The sequence below is a fragment of the Columba livia genome, chromosome Z (assembly GCF_036013475.1).
Source record: "Columba livia isolate bColLiv1 breed racing homer chromosome Z, bColLiv1.pat.W.v2, whole genome shotgun sequence".
Taxonomy (NCBI): domain Eukaryota; kingdom Metazoa; phylum Chordata; class Aves; order Columbiformes; family Columbidae; genus Columba; species Columba livia.
In genome coordinates this window covers 37,623,086-37,635,782 of record NC_088642.1, presented here as the reverse complement: position 1 = coordinate 37,635,782, position 12,697 = coordinate 37,623,086, and the positions used below count along the sequence as shown (strand labels likewise).

Genomic DNA, 12,697 nt, shown 5'->3' with positions numbered 1-12,697 from the left:
AACCTATGCTGGGCAGCCTGTAAAGCCCCAATCAGTATTATTTTATATATGTTATTTTTAGAGTGAGTGGCATAATAGACTATTAGTTTTCTGAGTAGAGAAACCTTTCTTTCTTCTAAAATGTCACAGGCATTGAAAGGGAAAAATACTAATTTGACATAAAAATGTGTGTACACTAACCTTTAATGTAGAATTTGAAAGATTTCAGTCTGGTTGCTTCTTTTGTGCCACCAGGGGGCATGGGACTACAGTTTTTTTCTTTCCAGTATCCCATCATCTGCATGTTGATTTCCTGTTGTTCTCAGTTCATCTATTTTATAAGTTTCTAGTATTTTTCTTTAATTTGTTGAGATTGTAGGTTGTTTACCCTACATCTCAATTAGCTTAATCTGGATCTGTTGTCAAAATATGTGTTTTGTCTTTCGGGAAGAAATGATTGTTTGCTTGTGTTGCATTTTAAAGCCTGCTATTGTTTTCAGAGTGTATCAATCTAAGAAAAAAACAACAGAAAAAAGCAGTGAGTCAGCACCTTACACAGCCCAGACAGCAGAGGGGACAAACTTACCAAAATGTTAAACAATACTAAAATGTATCTTCTACAGAATTACAAGTAACTTTAATAAAGATAGAATTATAGCAATGATGATTTAGTAGGACTCAGAAGGCTGACTAATATCTCTTGGCAAGGGATGGTGTTTTTAATTCCTGCAAACTTCTAAAAGTGAGCAGAATTTAAAAGAAAGTGCACATCAAAGTTTAGAAAGGAGGCTTAATCCTTTGCAAACTGCTGAAGTTTGAATTAACTTGGCAATGAGGAAAGCAATTTGTCCCTTAAAAGGAAAATGCAAAGACATCAAGTGAATTATTGTCAAAGGGGAAAAGTCTCATGTACATGCGTTGTTTCTAATATTATTCTAGATTACTTAGAAAATAAGGCATTTGTGCTAGGAAAAAGTTTTACATGTCATTAAAATCACAGGTCACAGTAGTTGTCTATTAATCAATGTTATTTGTCTTGAATGTAATGGGTAGAATGTAGATGCCTGAATCTGCAGTGGGTTTTGTTATATTGACAGCTTCTTGAAAAAAGAAGTGACAGGAAGTGACTGGCTTTTTGTTCTCTATCTTATTATTGTTAGCTTGAAGTCAGTCTGTGGAAGGAAATTAATTACTGTTAAGATAAAATATCCCTAAAAACATGTTAAATAATCTGGCCTATTGTGATTCCAAAAGGTAATGCATTCATGCCTGAAAAATAAGCATGCATCAAATAATTTGAAAGGAGTGGCTAGTACATGAGAAGGCAGCAGCATTTCCAGGTACCTTGTTCTGCTGTGCTCCCTCCTGTATTCCAACAATACTGGGATTAGATGCTATTAAATTGCTTCGTGGTGTCTCTCTCTCTCCTTCCAAGTTGCTTTGGGAGGTACACTGACTTATTTCAATTCATATTGATGTTATTCTGTACTCTTACTCTCGCTGTGCACACTAGTATAATCTACAAAATCCTCTTCAGCAACTCAATATGACCTTCTGACTGAAAGTGCTATCAGTCTGAGCTGTCTTTTACAGGATTATCTTGATGTTTGTAATGGTCCAGTTATACAGATAATTGCTATGAATAGGCTGTTCAGGGATCTTTTACCCTCAGTAAGTGCTTTTGTTGATTCATCTCTAAATTTCACTGAAAATAAGAAACTCAATATTTATCGAAATACTATTTTACATGTACAGGAAAAACCTAAAATGTATGTATCCTATCAATCCCATTATGATGTGATACCTTCTAAAAACTGGCTTTCTCTTTGTTCTGATGTGAAGATAAATGAAAAGATCAGATTTTTGCAAATCTATGAAAAACATGAAAAAAGTTGAAATTGGCTTAATTGGTACTTGAAACAATGTGACCTTTTAAGAATATATTTCTATCGCTGATTAAATCTTGTGCAGCAAATTCAGGCTCGTAGTAGAAAATATAACTTTTGCTCTTTTCCTTTATTCTGAGAGGAGATTTCATATGTTGGTGTGATTTCTTATCAGTTTCCTTACATAAAATATGGAATAAAGATGTATTCAGTTTTTATGTGTGATCATGTACTATTATGAAATCAATATATATAAATATTTCAATTCTGTCAAGAGTTGGTCTGAGAAATAATTAAACTTTTTTCTTTTTTTTTTTTTTCTGTTAACAGGGCCAGCTTTCCATATTGCAAGAAAAAATAGATCATTTAGAACGCCTGTTGGCAGAAAATAATGAGATTATTTCAAACATACGAGATTCTGTGATCAATCTGAGTGAATCAGTGAAGGATGGACAAAGAAACCCAGAGGCTATAAACTTCAGTCAAGGATCTGTTGCTGAGCTCTTTCCTTCTGCTTCAGTTTTGCTTGCAGTTGATTCTGAGGATTGTTTATTTGCTTCAAAAAGTGGAAGTCATAGTTCAGATGTACAGGTAAGCAAGTCCTGTCTGTCATTACTTTGTAATTCTGAACATGTCTAATTACTGGTAAGAGCTTGGTACTAAGATCCTAATCTAAGACACAGTAGAATTGTTCGAGTGACTTTTGTGTTTAACAGATGTTATGAAACTGTTGCTTTTTACCTGTCTAGAAATGGAACAGTGGTTATGAAGAGCTGACATTTCAGAAAGCTTAAAAATTCTTAAAAAAAACTGTCAACAAACCCCAGTGATGATTGTGCAGTACTATGAGAAGTTCTTTGGAAAAAAAAAATCTTCTGAGAAACTCCTTCAGTTTCCCCAAATTGTTCTAAAATTGATGACAAATAAACTGGAAATAGTGGATAGTCTTGGTTTAAACAGGTTTTACATTTTAGGGATGTATGCATAGATAGGTCTTCATGGGGAGGTAAAGAATGGTCAAGAACTAACAATTTTTAAAAAGTTTGTACTGTGTTCCCTTTTGAATGCCATTTCTGTATTTCAGCATTCTTGTGTGTCTCCAGTTTTGTATAGGCACTTTGATCAGAAAGGAAGAACGTATGCCATGTTGACTGGTTGGCATGAACTGGAGAGGTTGAAGTTTTTGAAGTCAAATACTTCAAGTTGAATTTATTTTGCTTTCTGGTGATGCTTGTGAGTTCATGGACTCTTACATATTCAGTTTTAATGGAGTGTTTGAGGAGCACTGAGAATACTGTGTGAAGTTTGTGATCTGTACTGTTTTTGGGAGTCTTGTGGGAGTACTATAAATATTCATAGTACTCTAAAGCAAAGATGAAGTTCTGACGTCCAGCTTTCTCATTCTAGAAGTGAAAGTATTTCTATTGCAGGAGAAAGACAGTGGACTTAGGATGAATAAGTACACATATTAGAACAATAGTAACCTCTGATGTATCATTTATAATGCCTTTAAGTTCTTGAGGGATAGGCACCAGTTTAGTATGTCTTTTACAGAGAAATTAGTTGTTTTTTTTTAAGGCAATATCTGACTGTTCATGTTTCTAATATGCTTTAAGACTTCTGTGCAGGAAAGTAAAGCATGTGGATGTAGGATTATATGTTTTCGAGTTACTGGATTGTTAACAGGTTATTTCTCATACAGTCTGTTACTATATTAAGTGATGTGCTTTTTTTCAGATGCATTAGAAAAAAGTTATAGTAAATGTGAGTTGTGAATTTTGAGATAAAATGTGTTGGCTTGAATTTTTGGATGTGTTAACCTGTTATGAATGGAAAGTAAAACATGTTTGCTTAAACTGTTCTCATGTTTTGCTTCACATTTGCACAATGTCGGCTAAGGTACCTACCTAATGGTACACTGTAGTAGTGAAACTGCTTTTTGATAATTCTCTTTAAAGGTTATATGCATGTACTTAAGTAACAATTAATAGTAGGAAATATTCTTAATAATGTTGCCCTACTCATACTTTTTTTCCTTGCCTTGCACAGGGAGAGCTCTAATCTTCATGTCATTGCATAAGTACCTTGTACTCAGCAGGTTATCCACCATCATCATCAAGTCACTTTAATACTGCTTCTGTATATATTTTTTCTCCTGTGAGTCTGACCCACATTTCAGTTATGGAATCTAAGACCTTGGCTTTAGCAGAATTCCTGAAACACAATGTTAACGAGCTGATCTAAATTACTCTATATGAATACAGTTATACTATTTGCTGCTTTGTCAAGCCTGATATATTCTGCAAGCTCAGTTAATTTATTTTCTTCTAGATATTTTTACAAAGACTGAGAAATTCTGAGTAGATAATTTGGAACATTTTTTTAAACTATATTTTAAATTCTAAAAGAGCTTGTAAGTGCTAACTACCTGCTCTTCATAAACTTTAACTTACAGAGATTTGGACCTTACTTTTTCCATGTTTGTAATTTAAGTGGATGTATGAGAATGAAAAGAGAGACTAGAAGGAAATAAGAGCTAGTATAGGTGAGATGTATTGTTTAGATAAAAATCACTCTAGAGAATGAAGACAAAAGAGGCTGCACTGAATAAATTATTGGTGCATTATGGTCTCCCATAATGGAGAAACCGTTATGAGAATGCATTCAAATAGGGATTAAACCTTTGTAAAATTTCGGTGAGAAATATTACCAGGCCTTCCTACTCAAGTAGATGTATTTGCTTTACATAAATTGGACAAAAGTTATTAATAACATGAGACCTGAAAGATTCTTGGATAGGATAGTGAAAGGATTTTTTTCATGGCAGAACTGTAAATCAAGAAGTTGTATACTTTGTTACTTGTCATGTTTGTAAGCAGGTAGAAAATTATAATAGAGCTGGCCACTGAAAATAACACTGAATTGAGAATTGGTATAATTCAAATTAAATTTTTAAAAATGGAGGTAGGTAATAAACAAAATCAAGAACTCTGGATTAAATATGGTTATGATCTGATACTGTTTAAGGTCAGCAGTTCAAGAAGTATCTGGAATTTGTTCTCGAAGACGGAATTTTAAACAGCCATCATGCTGAGTTGGAGGGTCTTTTAACTAATACAGTGAGGTGTCTCATCTCTTGTCCCCTTCAGCCACTGAAGTATCTGACATTGTGCTTAATAATGTCTATCCTTTTAAAAATGAGGTATGAATCACTCTTTAAAAAGATGGACAAAGAGACATGAGCTATACTTTTATTTCTTCTGTGCAGTAGTTTAGTGTTCACTGGGGTAAATGCTGTGATGTTTGCCCAAGACTTGCGTTTCTTCAGAAGTCTAAGTCTCCTGGTGTAGAGAAAGAATAAGCCCATATAGGGGGGGAAAAAGACAACTGGTAAGTTTTCAAATGTTTTAATTGGAAAGCTTGTAATAAAATGACTGTCTTCTGAAGCAGCTATAGTGAAGGCTGGCAGCATCCTTTTTGAATTTCTGTTTTTTTACTCTTCTTACAAAGCCCTTGCTTACTAGATCAACATTTTATCCTTAGAAACAATATTAAAACAAGTCCCGGAAATACTTGTCTTGAACGTTTTTTGCTTCTTACTGACTAGGTACTTGGAAGTTATTCTTCACTTGCAGTGAATTGGAAGTGAAGGACTGAAGTTGAAACAGGGTAGGAGAGAAGTAGGGAGGAGGTCTTTTAGTTTTGTCTTTGTTTTTCACTATCAAACTCTATTTTCTTTGGTGATAAATTAACTTAGTGTTCCCCAAGTCAGGTCTGTTTTGTCTGTGATGGTAATTGTCAAATAATTTCTCTGTCTTTATGTTTACCCATGAGCTTTTAGCTTATCACTGGCAAGTTTTAACTCTTGTGGTGTTCATGTAGTCGGAAGGGCAGGCGCCAATCTCTTATCTTTGGCGACCAGTGACAGAACCCAAGGGAATGTACAGGAAGATGTCCCAGGAGAGGTTTAGGTTGGACAGTATGAACAGGCTCTACCCCCAGAAGGTGGAGGAGCACTGGAACAGGCTCCCCAAGAAGGCAGTAGTGGCTCCAAGCCTGACAGTGTTCAAGAAGAGACTGGACATGCCCTCAGACACGTTGGTGTGAGCTGTGGGGTTGTCATATGCAGGGACAGGAGTTGGACTTGATGATCCTTGTGGGTCCCTTCCAACTCAGGACTTTCTATGATTCTATGTAGTAAATTACTCCTATAGGCTATTTTTGTGGAAGTGAAAAGTTTGTTGAAGAAAGTTTTTCAGGTGTACAATTGTATTCTAACATGGGATTAGCACTAAGGATTAGTTTAAGTTATTTAAACTATTAGTGCCAGTAAAAGGCAAAACAAAAACAGAAGGAAAAGTTGGATATGTTAACTTTAGTCTACACTAAAGTTACATTAGTTACTAAAGTTACGTTAGAAGATTCTCTTTGGAGCTATTTGGTGGTATCTAAATTTCATAGGAACTTGTTAAAGTACCTCTAGAGTTGCTTTATTTACCTGTGACCTTATTTGCATTGACAAGTCAAATATGTTCTTCCTTGTGTAATTAGTGTACTGGGCAACAGTAAGTATATAAGGAGCTTTGTTATTGGCTATAATTCTGACCATTTTTTCCTTGATAGTTTCTTTCCATTCCCTTTTGTTTGACTTTCACTTCAATCTCTCTCATGTTGTCATCCCTTCTTACTTCTTGCTTAATTTGTCCTTTCCATCTTCTGCATCCCTCTAGTGTGTTGTGCTGCTCTATATAATCCTCTCCCTACCTTCCTGCCCCAATGCCATTGTGAGCTGTCATAATTTTTGTGACTGGAGGCTCTTATATCTACTGTTTATCTAATCCATTTCAATTTCCTCAGAACAGAGCCTGCCAAATGCTCCTCTTCCTACCAGCTGTGTCTTGGATGTTCTAGTGTGACTTGAAACTTGTTCTCATTTGTCACTTTTCTATTCATTTGACACTTCAGCTCTCCCTGTGTAATGAACAAGCTGATCCATTTTTGATGAAAACAGCTTTGGTTTTCAATAGTAGAACTGTTTTTGTGAATTCATGTTTTAAATTCCTTTTACTCTTTTTTAGATGTTGGATGTCTATGACATTCTTCCTTTTGATAATCCAGATGGTGGCGTGTGGAAACAAGGATTTGATATTGCATACAATGAAAATGAATGGGACAGTGAACCGCTTCAAGTTTTTGTTGTGCCTCATTCACATAATGATCCAGGTAATGTTGTAACTGTATTCATTTAGGTATCTAGAGGCTTTTGAATTAAGAAATATGTTACCATTTCTGTTGATATTTGGATTTTTTGAGGCATATTACTTAATATGTTAGATGTAAGTCTAGCAAGGCAGTTAAGCAGATGTATAATTGAAGTGCCATTGGCTTCAAGTAATAACTTATGATAAAATTTGTACATGCACTTATTTATTAACTGGAGTAGATCTTCATTGTTGATATTGGAAGGCAACATGGATTTTCTGTGTTCATCCTGCCAGTAATCCAGTTGGTTTATTCATTGCTACATTAAATATGGCCTGTTCTCACAGAATTATAGAATGTCCTGAGTTAGAACGGACCCGCAAGGATTACTGAGTCTGACTCCTGTGCCTGCATGTGACAACCCCACAGTTCACACCGTGTGTCTGAGGGTGTTGTCCAGTATCTTCTTGAACAACTGTCAGGCTTGGGGCTGTGACACCTCCCTGGGGAGCCTGTTCCAGTGCACCACCACCCTCTGAGGGAAGAACCTTTTCCTAATGTCCAACCTAAACCTCCTCTGGCACATCTTCCTGCCATTCCCTTGGGTTCTGTCGTTGGTGAATAAAGAGAAGAGATCAGTCCCTGCCCCTTCTCCTCCCCTTGTGAGGAAGCTGTAGACCACAATGAGGTCTCCTCTTAGTCTCCTTTTCTCCAGGGTGAACAAACCAAGTGACTTTAGCCACTCCTTATACGGCTTCCTGTCCAAATCCTTCACCAACTTCATAGTCCTCTTCTGGACCCTCTCCAGGAGCTTAATATCCTTTTTATCCTGTGTTGCCCAGAACCACACACAGGGCTCCAGGTGAGGCCGCACCAGTGCAGAGCAGAGCGGGACCATCACCTCCCTTGCCTGGCTGGCAATGCTGTGCTGCATGCGCACAGGACATGGGTGGCCCTCTTGGCTGCCAGGGTTGGTTCATGTCCAACTTGATGTCATCCAGAACCTCCAGATCCTTTTCCACAGAGCTGCTTTCCAGCATCTCATATGCCAGTCTGTATTTACAGCCATGGTTACCATGTCTCAGGTACAAAATCTGGCACTTGCCCTTGTTGAACTTCATGCGGTTAGTGATTGCCCAGTTCTCCAATTTGTCCAGGTCTCTCTGCAGGGCCTCTCTGCCCTCGAGAGTGTCAACAGCTCCTCCCAATTTGTGTTACTAGGAAACTTAGTATCCCCTCAAGTACTGCATCCAAGTCATTTATAAAGACATTGAAGCCCTAAGATGGATGCCTGTGGAACCCGCTAGTGACTGATCCCCAGCCTGACATAACCCCATTTACTAGAACCTTTTGGGCCCGGCCTGTCAGTCAATTGCTCACTCACTGTGTTGTGTGTTTACCCAGCTGTGTGCTGGACATCTTGTCCAGGAGGATACTGTGAGAGACAGTATCAAAGGCTTTACTGAAATCCAAAACGATCACATTTACAGGCTTCCCTTGGTCAACTAGGTGAGTAACCTTGTTGTAGAATGAAATGAAGTCCATCAAGCAAGACTTTCCCCTCATGAACTCGTGCTGGCTGGGACCAATGACTGCGTTGTCATTTGTGTGTTTTCAGTAACTCCCAGAAAAATCTCCATGATTTTGTCAGGAACAGAAGTGAGACTGACGAGCCTGTAGTTTCTGGAGTCATCCCTGTTGCTGTTCTTGTAGATTGGAACAATGTTTGCCAGCTTACAGTCAGCTGGGACCTCTCCAAATTCCCAAGACTGTTGAAAAATCACAGAGGGAGGTCTTGCTATGACATCAGCCAGCTCTTTAGGCACCCTTGGATGGATCCCATCAGACTCCATCAACTTGCAGGGCCAATGCTGGAGTAGCAAATCCTGTACAAGTTCTGAATTGATTGGAAGTTTATTGTTGAGGCAGCCATGGCTTTCCAGCCAGAGCTATGTGGGCTGCAGAGCACATCATTGGTGTTGACGGCTGAGGTGAAGAAAGCATTAAATGTCTTAACTTTGTCTATGTCCCTGTTAATAAGGTGACCATGCTAATCAAGTAATGGACCAATATGATTTCTGGCTTGCCTTTTTCCATTTATGTATTTTAAAAAACCCTTCTTATTGTCCCTTGCAGTGCTGGCCAGTTTTGACTCTAATTGAACTTTGGTTGCATGGATTTCTTCCTTACAGTGGCGAGCAGCATCTCTGTAGCATCTCATGTACCTTTGGTACATGACCATACTTACACTGACCATATACTTTGTTTTTTCGCCATATTTCCAGAAGAAGATCCCTGCTCAGCCAAGCCGGCTTTTTGCCTCACCTGCTTGACTCTTGACATTTTGGAATTGCCTCGTACTGTGCTTTTAGTAGGTGTTACTTAAAAAGTGACCAGCACTGCTAGACTCCAGCACCTTCAAAAGCTTCTTCCCAGGGGACCTTACTAAGTAGTTCTTCAAGCAACCTTAAGTCTTGCTCTCCTCATATCCAGAGCTGTGGTCTTGCTGGCAGTTTTCCTCCTGTTAGCGTAGATGTTAAACCTGACTGCTTCATGGTTGCTGTGGCCTAGGCAGCCACCAATTGCTGCTGCATCCATGAGACCCTCTTTGGTAGTGAGGAGAAGCTCTGGGAAGGCTTTTTGACTTTTTGGACTGTCATAGATATTTAACCCTTAAGCTGTGCTGAAGAGATGTGCTTTTTGGAAGATGTGACAATGGCAAATGTGAGGTTTTTAACTGTAATACTTTCTTTACTCTTCTGTATGCACCCCTTCCCCCAACCTACAGTGGGATAATCTAAAGTCTGAGTTTAAACTGAAACCTAGGTATGCTTACATGATTTCACTTCTTCCTCCAAAGTAAGTATATACTGTGTAATAAATAAAATCGAGAAGTGTCACTTTATTTTGAAATGACTGTAAAATACAAAAAAAAAAGCAGTGAATTATGCTGTTGTAATCTAATCCTGGTACATATACACCAGCCAAGAGAAGGTGAAGCTGCTTGCTATTATGGAAAGCCACAATTTCATTTATTTTTAATCTTTACTACTGTGTATCTCTCTAAAAATTTAATTTGTTGTTTGAAGTACTGTGGATCTGAATGAAGCATAATATGGTAGTTTGATCATAAGTGACTTTTATTTGCACGTAACTAGTGTTTTCAAAGAAAACACTGGAATTTGGAGGGACTGTATTGTCCAATTATGACAGCTAAAATAATGAAGTATGGATATAGTAAGAATATTGACAGAAAATAATCAAAGTATAAACTTTGATTTATCTTTTTGTAGAACTGTCTTTAAACCTATGTCCATTTATTTCCTCTCTGGTTATTGAAAACTTTCCTAGAAATAAGTCACACCCTGTACAGTCATCTAACAGACCTGAAAACAGCCTAAAGGAATGTATTCTAATGTATTCTAATTCTCTCAGTTCTTATTAGAAAGGCTTCTTTCTGCTGAAGCTAGTAGGATCATATCCTAGTTGTGGGAGGATGGCTGGCATCCTGCTATAGGCCTGTTGCCTAGTGTCACGTCTGTCCTCCTGAGCTGACTTTAGTCGGATTGAACAAAAACGCCCTGCACAGTGCAGGCTGAGGTAGCTCTCCAGGAGGATGAGACTTGGGAGCTGCAGGGGAATGGTCCTGAGGGAAACTGAGAAGAGGTTTGCATAAAACTTTGCTGGTGTTAATTCAAGTCACGAGGTTTGGAAGGAGCTCAGTGTTCTGGCACTTACTTCCACCCTGCCCTGAGCTGTTTGTTTGTTTGTTTTTTAACAGGTTCTAGTATTTTTTAAATTACTTTTAATAGATACACTTCATTATTTTATTTACATTCCTTCTGTAACTGTCTTTCAAAACCAAATATATTGGGCTGATTTTCTTAGTGGTACCTGTACCTTCAGAATTGGCCAGTTTCTGTTTCCATTCTGGAAGGACTCTTTGGAGCTAACCTTTAGCTTTCTGACAGCCAGCCTTCTACTTTCTTCTTCACATCTAGATTCCTGTCTTGCCTCCTATAGTCAGCTGTGGTATATTTTCACAGCTAGCACCTTTTGTGCCTGACAGACTTTGGCGTTTAGTGCCTTAATCTAGTATTTGGTTCACCTTGTAGCACCAGTTCTGCTAGCCAAAAGTAGCCCACTGAGCTCTTGTATTCTAAAGAATTGGAATGTTGAAGTTTATGGACATCTTTTCACATTAAGATTATTTTGGCAGGTACTAACGTCTGTCACTACAACTTACATTCCCTTTCACTGTATGCCAAGCAAGGTGTACAGTCTTTAGGCTGCTGTTGGCTCAGCTAGCCAATAGCAAAGATCTTGATAAGACCAGGCTACGCTGGAGGAGGCTTCATCTGAGCCTCCAAACTTTTAGATGTCTTTTGGGGCTAGCAGACTGAATATGTAGATGTCTAGATATGTATTGCTCCTATGAGAAGGGTCCCAAAAAGCAAGGACACATCTCTTATTAGCCTCCAAATTAGGGTGGCAAGTTACTAATCTCAGTGAGGAATCTCTTGAGCTTCACTATATATTTGCTATGACACTTCAAATATTATACCTTCTTTTGGAAGGTCAGAGTATAACAAGAGTTCTCTCCAGGTCCAGAGACCCTCTCTATGTATGCAGTTCTTCTCTTGGGTTCTTGATCTATGTTTAAAAAAACTCAACCAAACAACAAAAGCCAACCCCAAAAAACTAAACAAATTAAAAAACCAAACACCCTCCCCTCAACGACAAACCAAACAAAAACCCAAAAGGCCCAAATGAAAAACAACCATGCCACCAAAAAAACCAAACAGAAACCAAACCAAAAAGCCTCACCCTCTCATCCCCTCCAAAAATGTTTTTGGGTAACCAAGTTTGTTAAATTTCTGAGACAGGTATAGATACTGCTCTACAGCCAGAAGTAGCCTCACCAACACCTTTTCCTCTTTAAAACTCTCTGTTATCAATCATGAAATTTCCTGTACTTTCCCAGCAGGAATTTTTTACTTACACATGAAGTGTATTTGTGTCTGTCTATTCTTTAATTTTACATCTGAATGGTATCTCCAGCTGCACTTGAGAGCTCTGTTTAATTAAGTTTAATCTGATTCTATTTTGCCCTCCCCAGCACTGCTCTGGTCCTGTTCCAAACCTAGAGGTGTGGGCCATAACGAACACAGCTAAGGTGGATCTTTACTAGCATTCAGATATGTGTCTTGAAGGGAGTCACTCAATAAATCTGTAGTAAGGTACTTATTCTTCCATCTCTCTGAAAGAAATCCTCTCTGTGGTTGCCCCTTCAATAACAAGATATGAAGAATTCTGTCAAGTTATGAGAGATGTCTCTTATCTTTCTCTTGCAACTTTTTTCTTGCATAGATTATCTCCAAGGACTTGCGTGAAGTCTTAATGGTGTTGTCATTCCCCTTTGTTAGCTGACTTTCTTACAGGTACCTGGTTTTGGTTCCTGAAGTCTTCCTCCTTAAGTTTTTCATGCCTTTACTGTAAAATTATGTCTGTTCTTCCATCAGCAGCAACTAAAATCAAGAAATCTGTATCTCCTCATACGTACGATGTAAATATTTCCCAGCTTGTTCGGGCTCCTCAGCTGATATCAAGTAGAATTAAACTGAGATATA

The 12,697-nt window shown here is 38.1% G+C and overlaps 1 protein-coding gene across 2 annotated transcripts in view; it reads left to right on the top strand.

Annotated features, from left to right (window-relative positions):
• Nucleotides 1–12,697, top strand: part of MAN2A1 (mannosidase alpha class 2A member 1) — a 112,245-nt gene that overhangs the window by 10,692 nt on the left and 88,856 nt on the right. For both annotated transcript variants that reach the window (XM_065046649.1, XM_065046650.1), the window contains exons 2-3: nt 2,196–2,456; nt 6,944–7,088. In XM_065046649.1, the coding sequence (XP_064902721.1) occupies nt 2,196–2,456; nt 6,944–7,088 (406 nt within the window). The remainder of the gene's footprint in view (nt 1–2,195; nt 2,457–6,943; nt 7,089–12,697) is intronic.